The sequence below is a fragment of the Musca autumnalis genome, unplaced genomic scaffold, assembly GCF_047663935.1.
Source record: "Musca autumnalis isolate F117 unplaced genomic scaffold, ASM4766393v1 scaffold_1, whole genome shotgun sequence".
Taxonomy (NCBI): Eukaryota; Metazoa; Arthropoda; class Insecta; order Diptera; family Muscidae; genus Musca; species Musca autumnalis.
The window spans coordinates 237,340,245-237,363,448 of record NW_027411644.1 but is presented as its reverse complement, the minus strand read 5'-3'; the positions used below and the strand labels follow the sequence as shown (position 1 = coordinate 237,363,448).

The window sequence follows — 23,204 nt, the reverse complement described above, 5'->3', positions numbered from 1 at the left end:
CAACTTGCATTCGCTGCCTCAATTATTCTTGAGAAAACAGCCCGAAAGGGCGAACTGATCAACCGATTTGGTGCAAAATTTGCCTTCGTCATATTTTGTCAAAACTTAGTTTCAGTTCGAAGATGGGCAATACCGGCCCACAACTTCCAGTACTTCCCCCCAATATTTAAAAAATTTCACTAAACCAATTTGGTCCAAACTTTGGATCTCCTAATATTTTGTCTAAATATAAAGAAATGAACAACCTGGATTTCGACTCCAGTAGAGCTGCCTGGAACAAACAAATAAAAATATATTCTATTCTTTATTGACGTCAAGAAAGCCTTCGAAACAATAAAAACAATCAAAATATTGAATGTACTTGAAGAGAAAGACTCTCCATTAAATAAAATTCTCATAACACAGACGAATTTCAAAACTAGAGTTGTACCTTTATTCAAATGATCGTACTTTGTAGTTCGGTTTTTTTAGTGAACCAGGCCATATTTATACCCTCAGCATTTATGCTAACGAGGGTATATACACTTTCATACGGGCAAAATGTGCCTCATCGAAATAATGGTTTTAGACCCCAAGTATGTTTGGACTAAATGTGTTTCAGACAATTTGGGGTTGATTTAGCCATGTCCGTCCGTCTGTCTGTCTGGCTGGCTGGTGCGCACGATAACTCTCGAACGGAGCAACCGATTCGGTTCAAAGTTTGGCTTTCGTAATATTTTGCCCAAACTTAGTTTAAGTTCGAAGATGGGTTATATCGATCCACTCCTTCCGGTACCTCCCCCACAAAAGTTCGAAAATGTTCGGAAAATTTGTGCGCACGATAACTCTTGAAAGTAGTAACCGATTTGGCCCACACTTTGTACATCGTGAAAGTTCTACCAGACTTAGATGTAGTTTAAATATGGACTCAATCGGTCTACTCCTTTGGAGTAGACCTGCTCTCGAATCGCTTTGATTTTTGTTGTAGCAACTTGTATTCGCTGTCCCCCATACGACGGTACAAGTTTCATAAGGGGCAAGTCCATACTTCTTGAGAAAATAGCCTGAAAGGGGCAAAAAACCCAATGACGCCGTGTGTAGTGTTTGGAGCGCAAGATAAATCTCGAACGGGTCTGCCAATTCGGTCCAAAATTTGGCCTTCGTAATATTTTGTCCAAACATAGTTTAAGTTCGTAGATAAACCATGTCGGTCCACTCCTTCAGGTACCTCCCTCACACAAATTCAAAAATCTTCGAAAAAAATATGCGCACTATAACTCTTGAAGGGAGTGACTGATGTAATCCATACTCTGCACATCCTAATATATCTACCAGTTATAGATCAGGTTCGAATATGGACTATATTTGTGCACTCCTCCCACACAAAATTTCGGATAAGTTCACTTTAAGACCTGCTCTCGAATCACTTTGATTTTTGTTGAAGCTATTTGCATTCGCTACCTCCATTACGACGGTAAAAGTTTTTTCAGGAGCAGGTCCATATTTCTTGGGAAAACATCCCGAAAGTTGTTAGAAGCCCTATGTCACCGTATGTGGCTCTCGAACTGTTCTACCGATTTGGTGCAACATTTGGTCTTCGTCATATTTTATCCAAGCTTAGTTTCATGGGGCAATACCGGTCCCCAACTTCTGGTACTTCTCCCCAATATTTAAAAAATGTCACTAAAATGTTAGGACGATATCACTTGAATGGTACAATCAATTTGGTCCAAACTTCTAAAATGGCCCATATCGGTCCTCCCCAAGGGTACCTCCTCCACAAAAGTTCAACATTTGTGTTAATTCCTAATCCACATTTTTGTCGGCAAGTTTAAATGTTGAAAAAGGGCCACAAAATTCTGAAGAGACGCTAAATACATTCTATCTGTCCGTAGATGAAAGTTTCAATTCACATTGGCTGAGGGTATACCTCTGTCGGCAAAGCCGACTGACACTTTTTTACTTGTTAGTCCTGCATTGTGTCTAACTAACAAAGGCCATATGCAAAATTCGACCCAAGGCGAATTTAACAAGGTGATCTAATAGGCGAATTCAGACCGTAATCTTCATTTGCTGTCAACGTTTTTTTGCGCGAAATATCCACAAAAGGTAGAAGAAAATTGTAAAATATTGTTCGCGGATCTTAAATAAAGATGTTGTACACAGATATTCTTTATAGAAGCGAAATATTTGTTATTTATTTTTGATTAAAAATATGTTTTGACAGCAAATGAAGACATCAGTCGGTATTATTGTATCACCTTCTTTTTTGCACCATGATTAGACCCTTTTGTCGTCCCGTTAATTTATAGGTATAAACCAAATTAGAGTTTCTTTGGTTTTAAACAGCAGATAAGTGAACTGAAAAGAACGAACGATCGTTTAAGAGCGTCTTTGACTGACCTAGTTCAGTTGCTCTTTCCAGTGAACCGTTCAACTGAACTAGTTCTTTGCCACTTTTTACCACCTGCTAAAGGTTGCCCCTTGTCACCATTCCTGTTTGCATTCGTACTAGACCAATGTACATAAATATGTATGTCAATTCAAAACGAAAGAAATATATATTGAACAATTTGTACTTCCACTAGCATCTGGAGGATCATTGTTATATTCTCTCAAGCATGTTTTTGCGAATTATTTAAAACATAACTGCTTTTGAGTCCGATATAAACAAAGCTTTACGACAGTGATCAAAACGATAGTCCGACTATCGATAGTTTGCGATAGAAACATTGGTAACGATAAGCGATTGGGCATACAAATTCCCGAGAATTTTGAGGCAGTCTGTTTGTTGTAATTCAGAACGCGAACTGAAACCGTCACTTAGAAAAGATGCAATGGAAAGCTGTGTGCTAGCAGAGTTAAGCTGTGTGCTTAGTAAAGTTGTTTTTGCAAATATATAAAGAAAAAATTGTTGAATTTTCAAAAGTAGTAGACACTTGAAAGTTGTGTTGCCGAGCATAAATTTATCAGGTTGTAGAACAGAACAATAATTTTAATCCACGAAAATATTTAAATATAAGAAAATATTGATAATGAAGAAGTTAATTTGCATTATATTAATGAAAGGCCAGTCAACGTATAAATTGTAGCTATTGAATTGTTCAGTTCTTAAAGGAACTTCATGACGGCAGAAATGAAGTCGGGATAGCTATTTATGTTCTGTGAACACGAAATGAAACTTGAGAACTGAAACTGATACAATATTATGTGTTTAAGGACCAATCTACAACCCTTGTATCATAGTCAAAGAAAGAACCAATTGTGTAGATGTCATGTTGCCAAGTCCAGAATTTTCAGTCTATGTGTATCTCCTACAAGTCGTTGTCTAAATTCATTCTATTGTTTTTAATTTTCTCTCTCTATCTTTACAGATGTGTTAGCTAGCTCTGAAGTTGGACCTACTGAATCCGAATGCCGTCCTTATATTGAAAAGGCTATTAACGAATTAAAAACAGGTGATGATAAAGGTAAGTAACAACCCTTCTCAGCAAAAATACTCATTACAAAACCATTATTTTAACAAGGGCAAATGACACGTAAAATAAGTGATTATTTGTTGGCCACTAAAATAAGTAGTCACGACTTTTAGAAACCACCACTTATTTTGCGCTACTAATGTAATGAGTATTTTGCTGGGTTCATTCAAAGCCCCAATGTAGCCAAACTAAAAACACATTATTTTCCATTTAACTTACAGAAACATTAATCCCTAGTCCCGATACGACTTCCGGTGGAGAAGATGAAACGAATAAAGCTAACGAACAATATGGAGAGTCCGGTGAAATGCAGGGAGATCAACCTGTTCATGTTGACGAAAAGGAAACTGTTGAAATTGCCGATGTAGATTCTTTGGAAGAGGTAAAGGCTCCGGTCGATTTGGACGGTGATGGCATTCCAAATGAACAGGACAATGACATCGATGGTGATGTCATACCCAACGAACAAGATGAAGATATGGATGGTGATGGCGTTTTAAATGTCAATGATGAAGATATTGACGGTGACGTCATACCCAATGTCAAGGACTCTGACATGGATGGCGATGGTGTGGCAAATGTACATGATGCCGATATAGATGGTGATGGTGTTGCCAATGTTGCTGATACTGATTTGGATGGTGATGGTGTTGAAAATGTTGTCGATTCTGATATGGATGGCGATGGTGTGGCCAATGTTGTTGATGGCGATATTGACGGTGATGGTGTACGCAATGTCAGTGATAATGACATAGACGGTGATGGCATTCCAAATGATGAAGATGATGATATGGATGGTGATGGCATTCCCAATGACCAGGATGATGATATTGATGGTGATGGTATTCCCAATACCGAAGATGATGATATCGATGGTGATGGTATTCCCAATCATGAAGATGATGATATCGATGGTGATGGTATCCCTAACCATGAAGATGATGATATTGATGGTGATGGTATCCCTAACCATGAAGATGATGATATTGATGGAGATGGCATTCCCAATACCGAAGATGATGATATCGATGGCGATGGCATTCCCAATGATCAAGATGATGATATCGATGGTGATGGTATACCTAATGATCAGGATGATGACATCGATGGTGATGGTATTCCCAACGATCAAGATGATGATATTGATGGTGATGGTATCCCTAACCATGAAGATGATGATATTGATGGTGATGGCATTCCCAATCACGAAGATGACGATATCGATGGTGATGGCATTCCTAATCACGAAGATGATGATATTGATGGTGATGGTATCCCCAATACAGAGGATAATGACATCGATGGTGATGGCATTCCCAATGACCAAGATAATGATATTGATGGTGATGGTATACCAAATGACCAGGATAGTGATATCGATGGTGATGGTATTCCCAACGATCAGGACCAAGATATCGATGGAGATGGTATTCCCAATGAAGAGGATCACGATGTCGATGGTGACGGTTTGCCAAATGAAGAAGAACCCAAGAGTTTGGATGTCGACAATGATGGCATTACCAATGATGATGATCATGACATAGATGGTGATGTTGTCCACAATGAGGTTGATGCCGATATGGATGGTGATGGTGTTCCCAATACCAGTGATAAAGACATTGATGGCGATGGCATTCCAAATCCCCATGATGAAGATGCTTATGAACAGGCTGATGTCCAACCAAGTGCTCGTTCCAAACGCAGTATTGGTGATCTTGATGGTGATGGTATTCCCGATGATGAAGATGATGACCGTGATGGTGATGGCATTCCCAATCACAAAGATGAAGACATTGATGGTGATGGTATTCCCAATCATCAAGATGAAGATATTGATGGTGATGGTGTACCCAACCACGAGGACAGCGATGACGATGGAGATGGTAAACCTGATGATGAGGTCAAGACCGAAGAAGAAGATACTAAGCCAGAAGATGAATTATTATGGGTAAGATTTAAATTTATGTAAATCGTCCTGCTTTAGAGCGCTTTGCCAGCTTGTAGAAAGTATTAGAGCGTACTACATCCTGGAGAAAAAAACAAGGGTAGAGCGATCGATGGGTTGGGTTTTGGAGGGATTGTAATTAAAATGGGTAGTATCAACTTTAAAATGATTGGTGGCTGCGATATATGTAAGGGCAAATTTAAATGTGCAGTATCAACTTTTGTTGATGGGAAGATTTTTATTAGGAAAATGTTTATAGGAATTATGTATCCCTTAAACGTTTGCTCTATACTATAGTAAAAGAATTTGAGTATTATTATGGAAGGTTTCCAGCAAAAGTCGTGGAGATCCCAACGACATTGATGGCGATGGCATTCCAAACATTCACGATGATGACATGGATGGTGATGGTGTGGCCAATCATGAAGACGATGACATGGATGGTGATGGTATTCCCGCCGCGGAAGACAACGATATAGACGGTGATGGTACACCAAACCATTTGGACAATGATATTGACGGTGATGGCACTCCCAATCACTTAGACAATGATATCGATGGTGATGGAACGCCAAATCACTTGGACAGTGATATTGATGGCGATGGCACTCCAAACCACATGGACGAAGACATCGATGGTGATGGTGTATCCAATGAAAAAGATAACGACATCGATGGTGACGGTGTTGCCAATGATGAAGACGATGACATTGATGGGGATAATACACCCAATGATTTAGATGATGACATGGATGGAGATGGTATATCCAATGCCCATGATCAGGATGTTGATGGAGATGGTGTGCACAATAAACATGATGATGATCATCATGACATGGATGGTGATGGCATACCAGATCACAGGGATGATGATCGTGATGGTGATGGAGTACCCAACCATCAGGACGATGATGTCGATGGTGATGGCATACCGAATAAAGATGATGCCGATATTGATGGTGATGGTATACCAAATGAACGTGATGCTGATCGCGATGGAGATGGTTTGCCAAACGAACGAGATGACAACGATGGTGAACATGACGACAAGAAATGGGTAAGAATCATGGGGTTATATTGTTGTTTTTCTTAATTCACAAGAGACCCGCCCACAACGATCACTTCTTTTATGGCACTCTATTCTTCTGCACGTTTCGGCACATCACATGATTATGAGCAAGAAATGAGAACATTTTAAATTCACTGTTAAACAATTAAATACTTCTTTCACTGTGGAATGTTTCTATTAGCACAAATTTACACAATTTCACTGCAAAAAAAAAAAAAAAGAAATATGATTTTGAAAATCTTTGAGCGTTACACTTCTTCATGAACATGAACATTTTTCCTTCATAATGTATTTTTATTAAATACAAACAATTGGAAGATTTCCAGAGGCAAGGACATCGATGGTGACGGTATTCCCAATGAACACGATTACGATATGGATGGCGATGGCATTGTCAATATGGAAGACAATGATGTCGATGGTGATGGTATACCCACCGATGAAGATTCCGACATCGATGGTGATGGCAAACCTAATGCCGAAGACGATGATATCGACGGTGATGGTATTTCGAATGAAAGAGATCGTGATGTGGATGGTGATGGCATGCCAAATGAGCAAGAACCACATTCCCTAGATATCGATAACGATGGCATACCAAATGATGAAGACAATGATATCGATGGTGATGTGATACCCAATGAACTGGATGAAGATATGGATGGTGATGGTGTACTTAATTTACGTGATCGTGATATAGATGGCGATGGAGTGCCTAATCTACACGATGACGATCATCGTGATCTTGATAAGGATGGTGTTATCGATCAGCATGACGATGATATCGATGGTGATGGTATACCAAATGAAAAAGATCATGATATAGATGGCGATGGTATACCAAATCCACAAGACACGGATCGTGATGGAGATGGTATACCAAATGTAAAGGATACTCGTGATTATGAGGCTGATGATAAGAAGTGGGAAAGAAGCAAATCGAAACGGGTAAGGTTTGAAACACAACGACGACACAAACAGTAAACAGAATACAGTTGCAGTCATTTACCACAGCCAACCAACAACCATTTCACACTTTTCCGTCCGTCGAAGAAATATTAAGAATTAACTTTTGATTTTATGGAAGATTTCTAGAGTTCGTGCCAATGACTTAGACGGCGATGGTATACCCAATCACAAAGACAACGACATGGATGGTGATGGCATACTCAATCACGAAGATGCTGATGTAGATGGCGATGGTTTGACAACGGCCGCAGACTCAGATATAGATGGCGATGGCAAGGCAAATAGTGAGGATGATGATGTAGATGGTGATGGTATTGCCAATGAGCTGGATGAAGATATAGATGGCGATGGCATCGTAAATGCCGAAGAGCCTGTTAGCCTTGACATCGATAACGATGGTATTGAAAATGACGATGATCATGATATCGATGGTGATGACATTCCAAATGAGCTGGATGAAGATATGGATGGTGATGGTATGCCGAATATACGTGACAAAGATATGGATGGCGATGGTATACCCAACTATCATGATGATGATCATCGTGATAGCGATGGTGATGGCATTATCGATGAGCATGATGATGATATCGATGGTGATGGCATTCCAAATCACAAAGATACCGATATCGATGGTGATGGTATACCAAATGTACATGATACTGATCGCGATGGTGATGGCATTCCAAATAAAAAAGATCGTCGTGATTGGGAGGCAGATGATAAAAAATCAAAACATAAATTAAAACGGGTAAGGCATGAAGCTCTTCTTCCATGGATCGATCTCCTCTGTTGACATAATACACATCTTTTGTAACAAAATGGCATTCAGAATTTCAGTAACAAAACAAGTATCTCTCAGTCACATTTCTACAAAATACAAACCAAGAAACCCGAATTGAAATTTGAAATGATAAACTTTGTATTGGCTTCCAGTTTAAACTCGAAAACCGAAACTATTCTATCTCTAACGTTGTTCATAACTTCCTTCATATCTATACTATGTGTGTGTGTGTATGTGTGCGTAAGTTTGTAGTATTAAATTGTCCTTTTCTGGAAGATTTCCAGAGTTCATGATCATGATTTGGATGGTGATGGTATACCCAATAATAAAGACAATGACATGGATGGTGATGGCATTTTAAATCACATGGATGCAGACGTAGATGGTGATGGCATACCCATTGGCCAAGATACAGATATCGATGGAGATGGCAAACTGAATAGCGAAGATGAGGACATTGATGGAGATGGCATTGCAAATGAAAAAGATGAGGATGATGATGGCGATGGTTTGTCAGATAAAGAAGAACCCACGAATTTGGATTTCGATAAAGATGGCATACCTAACGATGAAGATGATGATATTGATGGCGATGTCATACCCAATGAATTGGATGAAGACATGGATGGGGATGGTGTGCCAAATGTCAAGGATAACGACATTGATGGCGATGGTGTGCCGAACCTCCACGACGAGGATCATGATGATTTGGATGACGACGGCATTCTGGATGAACATGATGACGACATGGACGGTGATGGTTTGCCCAATGATCGGGATGATGATATTGATGGTGATGGTTTGCCAAATAGCAAAGACAAGGATCGTGACGGTGATGGAGTGCCAAATGAAAAAGATATGCGGGATGGTGAATCAGATGATAAGAAGTTAGGTGTTAAAGTGAAATTGGTAAGACTCAGAAAGGAGACTCTAAACACTTTCTTTTCTATGGAGACTCCTCTATCTTCTATTTCCACTGGCTCATTTCTATTATCCTCAAATGTGAACTCTTGGGGTTAAACATAATTTTTCGTTTTCCTTCATTTTGGATCGGTACAAATTCTTGTCTTCTTATTTTGGAAAATTTATTCATGTTTTTTTCTTGGCACTATTCTTGTTGTAATCTTTAAAAAAGAAAAGTTGGTTACCGTACTCAGTCCATAGGATAACTCAACAGTTTTGTATTTTTGTTTGTTTTGTGTTAAATTTTATTTTTATGGGAAGACTTCCAGACGACATGATAGTGACATTGATGGCGATGGTATTCCCAATGTACAGGATACTGATATGGATGGCGATGGTATTCTGAATCACGAGGATTTCGATGCCGATGGTGATGGAATACCCACCGACCAAGATTCTGACATTGATGGTGATGGCACTCCCAATCATGAAGATGATGACATTGATGGTGATGGTATAGCCAATGAAAAAGATCACGATGTTGATGGTGATGGCATGTCAAATGACGAAGAACCTACGAGTCTAGATCTCGATGGTGATGGCATACCCAATGACGACGATGAAGACATTGATGGTGATGTTATACCCAATGAACTGGATGAAGATATGGATGGAGATGGCATATTGAATGTACGCGACAAGGATATAGATGGTGATGGAGTGCCAAATGTACAGGATAAGGATCATCGTGATATGGATGGTGATGGTGTACCAGATCATCACGATGATGACATTGATCAGGATGGTATTCCAAATCACTTGGACGACGACATAGACGGGGATGGTATCCCCAATGACCACGATATTGATCGTGATGGCGATGGATTCCATAATCATCAAGACGACAGTGATGGTGAGGCAGATGATAAAAAGAAGGCAGCGCACAAATCGCCACGGGTAAGAATTGAAATTTTGCAAAAAGAAATGTTGTTTGAGAAAATCCCCCCAAACGACGAAGGTGGTGGTCATGTATCTGAATATTTTGACGTGTTCGGACTACATAAATCAGAACGATCCCAAGAACAAACTAAGGACACAGTTACAGAATTAACCATTGCTAATAAAATCAGTACTCGGAAACCTGTCTCAGAAAATACGAAGATAAAACACATTATGACACTCCACTCAATTATCATGGAAGACATTTTCTCCCTTTACTTATCTATCTACCCCCGCCCCGAAAAATATGGGTCTAATATGACGACCAGAGTTGCATTTCCTTGTTTTGTTTTGGCGTTTTGTAAAACCGAGTATTAAATATCAACTTTTGGGAAGATTTCCAGAGGTGTCGCTAGTGACATTGATGGCGATGGCATACCAAATGTCCACGATACGGACATGGATGGTGATGGCATTCTCAATCAAGAAGATAATGATGCCGATGGCGATGGCATTCCCACTGCCGAAGATTCTGACATTGATGGTGATGGAACTCCAAATTTCGAAGATGAAGATATCGACGGCGATGGCATTGCAAACGAAATGGATCATGATCTAGATGGTGATGGTATGCCAAATGATGAGGAACCGAAGAGTCTTGACTTGGATGGTGATGGCATACCCAATGATGATGATGAAGATATTGATGGTGATGTTATACCCAATGAATTGGATGAAGATATGGATGGTGATGGTATTCTCAATGTACGTGACCGAGATATTGATGGCGATGGGGTACCAAATGTCCAAGACATAGATCATCGTGATATGGATGCAGATGGTATACCGGATCATCATGATGACGATATAGATGCCGATGGTATTCCAAATCAGAAAGACGATGATATTGATGGTGATGGTATACCCAATGAGCGAGATATAGATCGAGATGGAGATGGTTTCCACAATGAACAGGATCACAGTGATGGGGAGCCAGATGATAAGATTAAAAAGAAACGGGTAAGACATTTGACACTACCACGCTTCCATGGTCACTATCACGGTCAGTTACAACACGGATACTTACTTTCTTCTCATGCGAGTGAATTCTTACAGATCGAACAAATTGCTCTATTTCTTTCATTCTCTCTCTCTATATGTCTTGTAACTTTTACATCAAAATTCTGTTCTCTATTTTATTTGGTTTTCTCTTCTTAACACTCTGGGTCTTAACTTGTTTGTGGATCTAGTTCCGTACACCGAAACAATTTTCCATTTTTTATACTTTTGTTGTGTTTTTCGTTGCACAAAGTTCAGTTCTTTTGGTGGACTCGCGTCCACTGCTTGACACTTGAAACAGAATTTTGTATTTGTTCTTTTTTTTGGAAATAAATTTGAGTATTAAATATCGACATTATGGAAGATTTCCAGAGGACATGGCAGTGATATTGACGGCGATGGGATACCCAATGCCCATGACACCGATATGGATGGTGATGGCATATTAAATCATGAAGATATTGACATGGATGGCGATGGCTTGCCCAGCCATGCAGATCCCGATATCGATGGTGATGGTGCCCTGAACCATGAGGATGACGATATCGATGGAGATGGCATTTTGAATGAGAAAGATCACGATGTCGATGGTGATGGTTTATCGAATGAACACGAACCGGCCAGTCTGGACATAGATGGTGATGGCATACCCAATGATGATGACGAGGACATTGATGGAGATGTGATACCAAATGAATTGGATGAAGATATGGATGGTGATGGTATACCAAATGTGCACGACAAGGACATAGATGGTGATGGTGTGCCCAATGCCCATGATGATGATCATCCAGATATGGATGGTGATGGAATACCAGATTGCCTGGATGACGATCGGGATGGTGATGGTATACCAAATCACAAAGATGATGACATTGATGGTGATGGCATACCGAATCACCAAGACGATGACATCGATGGTGATGGTGTACCCAATCATCGTGATGTTGACCGCGATGGTGATGGTATAGCCAACGAGCATGATGAACATGAGGGTGGTTATGTGCATGACAAGGACAAGAAAGCGGATAAAAAATCAACAACACGGGTAAGATATAAACAAATCAGTTGTGGTTTGGATCATTTCCTTCGCCGGACAAACAAACAAATCAAGAAAAAGATCAACACCTACACTTCAGTCAGTCAGTCGCTCCATGAGAAAACGAAACCAACCACGTTTTGTCATTGTTTTCCTGGGCGGGCATTTCAGTATCCCTCATGTCTCACCTGCTATCTCTTAGCATTTTTGTTTCATTTGTTGTGTTGAATTAAAAAGCAGAAAATTAAAATTTCAACCCTACGGAAGATTTCCAGAGATCATGACATCGATGGTGATGGTATTCCCAATGTCCATGACACCGATATGGATGGCGATGGCATTCTGAATCATGAGGACAATGATATGGATGGTGATGGTTTGCCAAGTCATGCCGATCCCGATATTGATGGTGATGGCACCTTGAATCATGAAGATGAGGATATAGATGGGGATGGTATTGTTAATGAAAAAGATCACGATGTAGATGGCGATGGCCTATCGAATGAACATGAACCCAAAAGTCTGGACATTGATGGTGATGGCATACCCAACGATGATGATGAGGATATCGATGGTGATGTCATACCCAATGATTTGGATGAAGATATGGATGGTGATGGAGTGCCAAATGTCCATGACAAAGACATTGATGGCGATGGAGTGCCAAATGTCCACGATGATGATCATCGTGACATGGATGGTGATGGTATACCCGATCATCGGGATGATGATAGCGATGGTGATGGGGTGCCGAATCACGAAGATGATGACATCGACGGAGATGGCATTCCAAACCATCTAGATGTGGACATAGATGGTGATGGTGTGCCCAATCATCTTGATACGGATCGTGATGGTGATGGAGTACCCAACGATCGTGATGATCATGATGGTGAGGCAGATGACAAGAAAGTTGTGCGGGTAAGATTTGAGTTTGAATTTGATTCATTGGTTGGTTGGTTGATTGATTGTGTTCTATCACACCATTCGTATCATAAACCTCTCGCCGAGAGGAAACAGTGTTACATTTTCGTAAATTCAAAACAACGTTGGTCTTACTTCTCTTATCATGCTCGGAAAATATGCTGGTCACAGAGCAAACGTTCATTTGTTTATCCCTTTGTTAAGTTTTTATTTGGTTTGGTTATCTAAAATGTCTACCTTAAGCTTAACAGCACAATAGCACTTTTCCAAACCCATCCTGGTCCCAAAAAAAATATCCTAATTTGCCGTTAAGGAGTTTTGTTGATGTTGAATTAAAACCGTTAGAATAAAATTCATAATGAATATCCTTGAAATATGGAAGGTTGATCTCGACATTGATGGTGATGGCATACCCAATGCCCAGGATCCCGATATGGATGGTGATGGTATACCCAATCAAAAGGACTATGATGTCGATGGTGATGGCATACCGGCGCACGAAGACACCGATATCGATGGTGATGGAAAACTCAATACTGTCGATGAAGATATCGATGGTGATGGCATTGACAATGAAAAAGATCATGACATTGATGGTGATGGCCTGCCAAATGATGAGGAACCCGCTAGCCTTGATACAGATGGTGATGGTATACTCAACGATGATGATTCAGATATTGATGGCGATGTTCTGCTCAATGAAATGGATGCCGACATGGATGGCGATGGCATACCAAATACTGTGGACAAAGATATCGATGGTGATGGTATACCAAATCAACATGATGACGACGAGCATGAACCCACAGCCATGCAAGCAAAGGCAATTAAACGGGCCAAACGTGATTTAACGGAAAAACAAAGTGACATGGATGGTGATGGCATACCCGATGATGTGGATGAAGATAAAGATGGTGATGGTGTACCAAATCAAGAGGATGATGATATTGATGGTGATGGTATACCAAATTATCAGGACGAGGATATCGATGGTGATGGTGTGCCCAATGAACATGATGTCGATCGTGACGGTGATGGTTTGCTAAATGAAGAGGATGATAGTGATGGTGAGCTCGATGATATCGAAACTCGTCCAGAAGATGAATTACTGTGGGTAAGATTGAAATTATTCCAAACCTGAATTATGTATTTTTTGAATTTTTTAAACATTTCCCTTTTGTATCACTGTAATTTATTTGCAATTATGTTCTTTTTTCTCATCATTCGTTTGTTTTATTTGAAGTTTACAGGTTGCTCTCGTTCTCTCGTTCTTATTCATTTCAATAATTGGGTATATTTTGAAGAACATCTACCGAAAAATTATATCATTTACCTTCTCATGTGATTTTATAAAAACATACAGTTATTTTTAAAAAAAATTACAACATTTTTATACCTTTAGTTATATAACTTCACAAGCGTTGTTTAGTTTTATTGCCGCTACCAATATCACAATTATTTATTTATTAGAAATGTTGAACATCGCCAATCATGTTATATGACATTTCCCTTATTGATTTAAAAAATTCTTATTACCTCAATTCTACCTGGGTATTATAGCTAAAATCCTTCCAGCATACGATCGTTCCATTGCAGTAATAGCTGGGTGAACATACATATCTTATTACAAATTTAGACCGCTTCTATTTGCATGCAAAGCTTTTGATTTGATTGTAATTAGACATTAAGTACCCGCTTTCCTTTAGTAGAAAAAATGTAGTTAATAGTTTTGGAAATCTATACATCTTTGGAAATTGTGTTTATTGATTTATCTACGTTTATACTGCCATATATAGTCATAATAATGGCGCTATCGCGATTTGATTTGGTATTTGAAAATATCTGTCAAACATCATCATAAATAAAATAAATATAATATGTATGTATGTACTTTACATACTTTTTAAACAAAGCGTGATCAATTGTTATAAAAATGAAGGTATACTTTTTGGCTGAAGTTAATAATCACCGAGGTGTATTTATAGAGGTGAATTTTCTGTTCCACCATAAATGTAACGTACGACCACTGTATGAATAATCCCCTCAGTGTAATGCTGGATTGCATTTCCTGAGTATTTCAGCCATGAAAAACTTCTCTGCAAGTGGTGTCTGCTGACGCATTTCGCGACGATACCATAAATTTGGTCTTGTCGCCGTTTACTGCCGGGACCCACATTAGCAGATTCTCTTTCGGCTTTTTAAATGTATCAGTTACTTCTTTTAGTGATCAATTAACATGTGGATTTGTCCAGCAGAATATTGAATAGGTCACACGAAATATTGTATCCTTGTCTGAAATCTCCTTTGGTACTAAACTATTCTGAGAGGTTCTTTATTATTTTAACTGAAATCCTGTCATCAGTTAATGTTGTCTTATAAACATGGCAGAACAAAGAAGGTAAAGTAAATACTACAACAAATACAACTCAACAACAACCACATAGAAATTTGTTTTTGTTTGTACTGTTAGTGTCAACGGTATATGTAAAAAAAATAAGGAAATGTCTAAAAATTATTGGAATTTAAAAAACTAATAATTTTTCGCATTTGATTGAATATTTTGGAAAACATGAATGAAAATTCGTTACATTTTCAATTTGAATGTTTCCCAATTATTCCACTAAATGCATAATTTTTCACAGATAGTAGAATTCTTGCAAAATTGTTTGGGATCGCTGGAAATTCCTTGAAAAGGAGAAGCTGTTTCAATCTTTTGTTATTGAAATCAAAGAAGCAAATGTTTATTAGGGCTTTATTTCTTCAAATTTAACAAAATATCACACATATTAACAAATGTTTTGCAGCCTCTATAAGTGGTGTTTAGTGTGCGGCACGTGATTCGGACTTGGAGGAGGTTACATGTCGTTGATATGAAGAAGTCTTTATGGGAAATATTTTTTTTCGGAACGATATATTTTTTCCTCAAAAAATAAATATCCCTAATATATATATATATATTACTGCTAAACCTAAATAACGACGGGACGTACATAAATATTTCTCCTTTCTACCACAACAACGCTCTTTGAGCGTCCGTATTACCCAAATACGTTGAGTACAGAATCACATTTAAAACACAAAATCCGCGACCAAAACTTATTTAAATATTTTCATTCGTAAAATAAATAATTTTCCTTTGCAATTAACTGGATTTCAGGTTTTGTTGGGCTTTTGTTTTCAAAATACAAAAACACGCACACACATACAAACAATAACGTTCTGTCAAAGTTAAATTTGTTCAACTTACAAAAGGTATACGCTCGACGTATTTCGGTAGTTCTCATAAGAATACATGTGTTCTACTTTTTTCACCACACACGCCCTGGTTATAGGGACGTACATATATAGGTATGAGCTTTCGAATTAAAATAGAAATAAAAATATATGGTCTGTTCCAGAACTGCAATAATCTACTAATTTTTACTATTTTTTCCGATAACATAAAGGAAAAAATGTTATGGTCGTAAAAAATAGTAGCTTCTTGCAGGTTCTGGAACAGAGCAATAAAATGTCGTACGGAATTTGACACTAATACCCCGGTTACACTTAACCGGAAAAGGCAGTGGGTTTGGATTTCAAATGTCAATTCCGTAGCGCAAACGTCAAATAAATCCTCTCGAAGTGGGTTAACCCGGCAAAAAACTCTAGTTTAACCGTACTATAACATTACAGACCAATTCAATCAGATGGGTATTTCTCTTAACTTATATTGTTCTACCATGTCTTATAAAATGTAATGAGCTTTTCATGGATATCAAATTCAACATGACTTGGAATGAACGTAAAGAACTGTCTAAGTCTGACCTATAATCGAGAAAAAGATGGTAAGTGGCGAAATTCATCTCTTGAGTATTTTTCAAGATTTGTCGCAATGTCTGGTCAATTGTCAATTTTTATTAATTTTCTCGTTTAGAGTTAAGCTTAATGATCTGAAATTATTTGCAAGTGAAAAAGGAAAGCCATGGACTCGAACCCACATAGTCACCAAATTACGTTACCTGGTTTCATTGGTGGTAAAGCAAATCTTCGGACGTATCGACTATGTAATGGCTTCTCTGTCCTAGAACTTATCGTTTTTCAAATGCAAATGTGTTTTTATACATTAACGGATATTTGGCCGTTTTGAAATGTATTTTCTTCACAACAACCGCTTTTTGCGATGCCTTTGAAGTTATGAGTTTTGGCTTTGAACGCTAACACGCCGTGACAACATTTTTTTGATATGTTTTCAAGGACGTGGGTTCAAATCCCAGCCGGGCTCAGCCTATTTTTTATTTTTTGAAATTTTGCCTGTTAGGGCGAAGATCATTTTTTTTAATGATTTTATTAATTTTCTCGTTTAGAGTTAAGCTTAATGATCTGAAATTATTTGCAAGTGAAAAAGGAAAGCCATGGACTCGAACCCACATAGTCACCAAATTACGTTACCTGGTTTCATTGGTGGTAAAGCAAATCTTCGGACGTATCGACTATGTAATGGCTTCTCTGTCCTAGAACTTATCGTTTTTCAAATGCAAATGTGTTTTTATACATTAACGGATATTTGGCCGTTTTGAAATGTATTTTCTTCACAACAACCGCTTTTTGCGATGCCTTTGAAGTTATCAGTTTTGGCTTTGAACGCTAACACGCCGTGACAACATTTTTTTGATATGTTTTCAAGGACGTGGGTTCAAATCCCAGCCGGGCTCAGCCTATTTTTTATTTTTTGAAATTTTGCCTGTTAGGGCGAAGATCATTTTTTTTAATGATTTTATTAATTTTCTCGTTTAGAGTTAAGCTCAATTTTTAGGTTTTCGGATTTATTTTTTGAAAACGGTTGATCTAATCAAAAAGTAACTAAAGTAAATATTGTAGACTGAAAAATTGTCTACAAGTTTGATCTTAATAATTTTGTTCCTAGAAGGAACCATTCTTGAGTTATAGCTGTTCTAAAAAAACACATGCTTTTTATGTACTTATAAGGGAAATATGCACATATTCAGACGAACCGGCTAAAATAAGCGAAGTAACCGGGTCTGTCCCCCCAAAAATTATATATTTTCTTGAAGAACGAAATTATACCTATCTTTTAAAAAAAAATCCAACAAAATCGGAGTGCGTTTAGTAGATTTATTCAATGTTAAAGTCATTTTATGCAAAAATAGCCCATTTAACCCACATGTGTAATCGAAAGCCCAACGGGAACGACCCCAACGAAAACTCTTTTTTTCCATTCTCCTCATAATGTCGCGTAATTTTTTATTTGACCTTTAGATCGCGATATCTCGAAAATGGTAAGTGTTTTTTTTTTTAAATCATAAAGACCAGTCTTGTAGACAATTATTGAATCTACAACTTTTACTTTAGTCGGCTTTTGCTAAGACTTACCGTTTTGAGAAAAATTAAAAAACTGAATAATGCCTCCAAAAATGATCTTTGACCCCGAATAACTTGCTTTGCACACATGGGGGACTTTTAGGACGTTGCTTCTAATGATGAACCCTAGCTCTCCTCCAAAATTTCAGCTCTGTGGGAATTTTTGGTATTTCCCCCTTATACGCATGTCTATTTTGACTGGGCTATTTGGGCCAGTTAGTTGAGTGGAATATTCTGTGGCTATCTGTAGTGATTAAAGCTTACAGATATTTAATCGGGTACGTACCTTTGCTGCAAGTCTATTTTTGGTCCTCGAAACGATCTTCCTTGAACATGATCGATTAAAGTCTACAATAGGGTTATGACTTTTTTACAACCTCATATCCCTGTATCATAGCGTGATGAGTTTTGCCATAAGATTACATAAAATCCTAATTATAAGGTGATTCGGTGAAAAAACCTCACGCACAAAATGATTTTAAAATTTGAATTTATCAAAATTATGGACAATTTTTTGAAGTCACTGAAAACAGATTTATAATTGAAAATAAACTTTAGAGCCACATGAGATAATTAAAATGACATAAAATTTATTTCTCACTATTTTTCTTCAATTCTCAGAATCGTAAAAATGTTGTAAACGCTTTTATTCAAAAATATAATTTTTTAACAAAAAACAAAAAATTTAAAATTTTTTTAAACTGACTTTTTTTGCGACTTTTTTAATATTTCAATGAAATAAACGTTATTATATTTATTAATAGGCTTATATTTATTCATTCGTGCAACAAAAAAATAATTTTTTGAAAAAAATTTTTTTTTCATTTCATATATTTTTTCAAAAAATTATTTTTTTAAAATCGATTTGTGCGTGAACTTTTTTTATATTTCAATGGAATAAACGATAGCATAGTGATTAATAGGCAAAAGTTCATTCATTCCTGCTACAGGAAATCATTTTTGAGGAAAAATGTCAAAAAGTCATAACCCTAGTCTACAATCTATCACAACGTGGTCAAATTGACTATGTTAAGAAGACATTACAAAATATTATATATGATATATTATTAGAGGTTCCATCTACAAAAAACTGGATAACAGATAACCTTGCGTGATGTCGATATAACCATGTCCGTCTGAAATGAAGATACAGCTCGCAATTTTTACGAAAGAGCTTTACAATTTGGTACATAAGTTTCTATTACTCCTAGGTTGTTTGGCTGCATCAGTCCAAGTTTTCATATAGCCTCCATAGAAGGGAATTACCCGATTTCCGCTATTTCGTTGGTTTTGGTCTCAATATCCCACCGAAATGGCTGAAATTGGTATTCGGTCTTCTTGTGGCTTACACAATGTTCCCCCAAAAACTTTGTCAGTATAGGTCCACGTTTTGATATAGCCCTCATAGAACGGTATCTCCCGATTTTCGGTATTCTGAAGGTTTTTGACACATGATCCTACGAAATAACTAAAATGATAAATATTTGGAATTATTGAAGTTTTGCAATTATCGTGGTACATATTATCAGGATTCTACCGTACATTGAAATATGCCCGAATAAAACTAAATTTCCCTACTAACTTAGTGAAGTTCGTACCTAGCATACTTTTAGGCTGACACAGAAAACAAATTCACCTCTTACAATGTTGCCCTTTACTAATATCGGTGAAGAATAAGAAAAAATACGTTTGATTTGTTAAATTTCAATTGAAAATGAATCCTTACGAAACGCAAAAACAAACAAAATTTTAACATAATTTCCAAAATGACTCTAGATTTCCAAGACAAAAACATAGGAAATATAGTTGCCGAAACATTATGTATTATTTTCTCCATCTATTAATTATTTTTTTCTCATCACCATTATTAGGAAGGTGAAATTCCTGCTCAGCGTCGTAGCCGTGATCATATCAATGAATTGTTGCAACTTGATGACCAATCGAATGCCCGTGAAAAGGCTTTGGATAACGTTGCTGAAGTTATTTTGCGTGACATCAAGCGTACCTATGAAAATGCCATTAAACCATTGGAGGTTATGTACAAATATCGTGACTTGAGTAATCGTCACTTTGGTGATCCGGAAATTTTCTCCAAACCTTTGGTATTGTTTATGGGACCATGGTCGGGTGGTAAATCGTCCATTATCAATTATTTGACTGATAATGAGTACACACCACATTCCTTGAGATCTGGTAAGTCTTGAAATGTAGGAGTGGTTTTGATACTATTTTGTTTTGTGTGTGTGTGTTTTATAGGTGCCGAACCCTCACCTGCCTACTTCAACATATTGATGTGGGGCAATGAGACTGAAGTTTTGGATGGTACACAATTGGCTTCCGATTATACATTTTCGGGATTGCAGAAATTCGGCCAAGGTTTGGAGGAGCGTTTGCGTGGCTTGAAAATGCCCATTAAATTGTTGGAAAAGGTAAAGATAAAAGATGTAAAAAAGATGGTTTAATTCAAAATTAAATATTTTTAGGTTAATATTGTTGAAATTCCCGGTATTTTGGAAGTGCGCAAACAAGTCTCACGTCTCTTCCCCTTCAACGATGCCTGCCAATGGTTTATCGATCGTGCTGATATTATTTTCTTGGTCTATGATCCCGCCAAATTGGATGTTGGTCCAGAGACTGAAGCCATTTTGGATCAGTTGAAGGGTCGTGAATATCAAACACGTATTATTTTGAATAAGGCCGATACCGTGAAACCGGAAGAATTGTTGCGTGTACAAAGTGCTTTGATTTGGAATATTTCACCTCTGATGTCATCGGCTCAACCACCATTGGTCTATACAACATCGCTGTGGGGTCGTCCCTATCAAGAAGGTTCACCAGCTCGCCTGCTGTTGGCCCAAGAAAGAGCCTTTTTGCGTGATCTTCGTACTGCTGTCGATAAGAGAATTGAAAATAAAATTGCCAGTGCGCGTCGTTTTGCTGTAAGTAATTAATAATATTATCGAAAAAACACATTTGCATTTGAAAAACGAAAAGTTCTAGGACAGAGAAGCCATTCGACAGTCGATACGTCTGAAGAGCTGCTTAACCAACAGCGAAACCAGGCAACGTAATTTGGTGACTGTGTGGGTTTGAGCCTTGGCTTTCCTTTTTCACTTGCAAAAAATTTCGGGTCATCAAGCTTAACTCTAAACGAGAAAATTAATAAACATATTATCGAAAAATTTTCTTAACGTGAAAATTAATATTTTTTTTTTTTGGAAATAACAACTGATTTTAAATTTAATAAAAAATAATAATTATATTGTATTTCTATTTTTATTTCAGGTCCGCGTCCGTAATCACGCCAAAATGGTTGACTGCTATTTGAATACCTACTACAATCACAAGTCATTGTTTGGCAACAAGAAGCGTACTGCCGATACGATCATTGAAAATCCACAAAACTATCACATCTATGAAGGACTCTCAACATTGACGAATATTTCACGTTATGACTTGCCTGATCCCGAAGTGTATCGTGATTTCTTCCGTTTGAATCCATTGTACGAATTCAAGAAATTATCCGAGACCTGTTCATATTTCCGTGGTTGTCCCATTACAAAATTGGATGTGGCTATTGCTTATGATTTGCCCGATCTGGTGGGTAAATATAAACGTATGGCTGAGACAGCATTGGCAACAGTTGAACAAAAAGAAGCCGCTACAGCTGCTGCTGCAGCCGCTGGTGTTGAAGGTGCTACAGCGGATAAAACAGAGGCTGATAAGAATAAAAAGACTAAAAGTTGAGTTGAATGAATTCATTGCAAAAATTCTTTAAACAACAACAACTGAAACAACAACAACAACAACTACTACTAAATAATATGATATAAACTTGATTAGACAACAACAACCATTCTCCATGACATTAAAATTCGCCCTTGCCCAAAGAAGATGAAGATGAAATGTAGACAAATACAACTATTTGCCAGCGTAATGTGTTCTCTTGCAGCTAAGTGAAAAAAAGAGAGTTTGAGACTTTTTTCCCCTACAAGAGAGTGAGAGAGAGAATTTTGATTTACTCGGGATGCACTTCAGCTTTTTTGAAAAACATTATCACAAGAGCGAAAAGAAAAATAAAAGAGATATCAGCACATCATCACAAGGTTCAAGGAGAGACCAATCAATCAACTTAGCAACTAAATTAAAAATTAAAAAAAAAAATAATTCGCATAAAATTTACACAGAAAATAACAAAACGAAATTATTAACACTAACCCCAACCCCCCCAAAAAAACGTAAAAAATCGGAAAAACATTACAAAATTTTGAATGAGAGAGCGATTTAAATCCTTTTTAGTTTAGGCATTAACAAATAGGCACGATTTTAATTTTTAGAGAGAGAGTGAAAATCCAAATTGAGAGATTGAGTGAGTTTTACTTACCTTTTAACTCCCTCTTAGGATAGCCTTAACGATATTCAAGCAAAATTCTTCAGTAAACTAACCATTTTACGATTAGATTTCAATATCCTAGACGATTTAGACAGATATACAGACAACAAAATTACTGCAGTAAACATTACACAAACGCACACTACAACAATCACATGAACACACACTTGCACACAATTGTAGCTACAATTTTATTTAAAGCATTTAATTTATTTGTCCGTGCACGTCCTTTACAAAAAGCTGGGCCCCAGTACAGAAGAAGACCCCCTCTGTCCCCACCCCAAACTAAGTCCGTGTTCAATGTTTTCAATCTTCAAAGAAAAATTCTCGTTTGGCATACTTCGTTTTGTTCTTCCTTCGTTTC

General features: G+C 37.6%; 1 protein-coding gene across 11 annotated transcripts in view; it reads left to right on the top strand.

The window, feature by feature from the left end:
* LOC141389286 (uncharacterized) overlaps positions 1-22,646 on the top strand; it is a 44,669-nt gene extending 22,023 nt beyond the window's left edge. For 6 of the 11 annotated variants that reach the window (XM_073960610.1, XM_073960607.1, XM_073960606.1 and 3 more), the window contains exons 3-17: positions 3,354-3,449; positions 3,680-5,406; positions 5,729-6,460; positions 6,791-7,420; positions 7,560-8,192; positions 8,502-9,134; positions 9,450-10,085; positions 10,464-11,087; positions 11,491-12,174; positions 12,433-13,086; positions 13,472-14,203; positions 20,319-20,640; positions 20,704-20,876; positions 20,931-21,386; positions 21,733-22,646. In XM_073960610.1, coding sequence (XP_073816711.1) covers positions 3,354-3,449; positions 3,680-5,406; positions 5,729-6,460; positions 6,791-7,420; positions 7,560-8,192; positions 8,502-9,134; positions 9,450-10,085; positions 10,464-11,087; positions 11,491-12,174; positions 12,433-13,086; positions 13,472-14,203; positions 20,319-20,640; positions 20,704-20,876; positions 20,931-21,386; positions 21,733-22,194 — 9,194 coding nt within the window. In that variant the 3' untranslated portion in view covers positions 22,195-22,646. The remainder of the gene's footprint in view (positions 1-3,353; positions 3,450-3,679; positions 5,407-5,728; positions 6,461-6,790; positions 7,421-7,559; positions 8,193-8,501; positions 9,135-9,449; positions 10,086-10,463; positions 11,088-11,490; positions 12,175-12,432; positions 13,087-13,471; positions 14,204-20,318; positions 20,641-20,703; positions 20,877-20,930; positions 21,387-21,732) is intronic. The other 5 variants (XM_073960614.1, XM_073960612.1, XM_073960613.1 and 2 more) reach the window with 1 other exon arrangement.
* Positions 22,647-23,204: the final 558 nt, after the last annotated feature.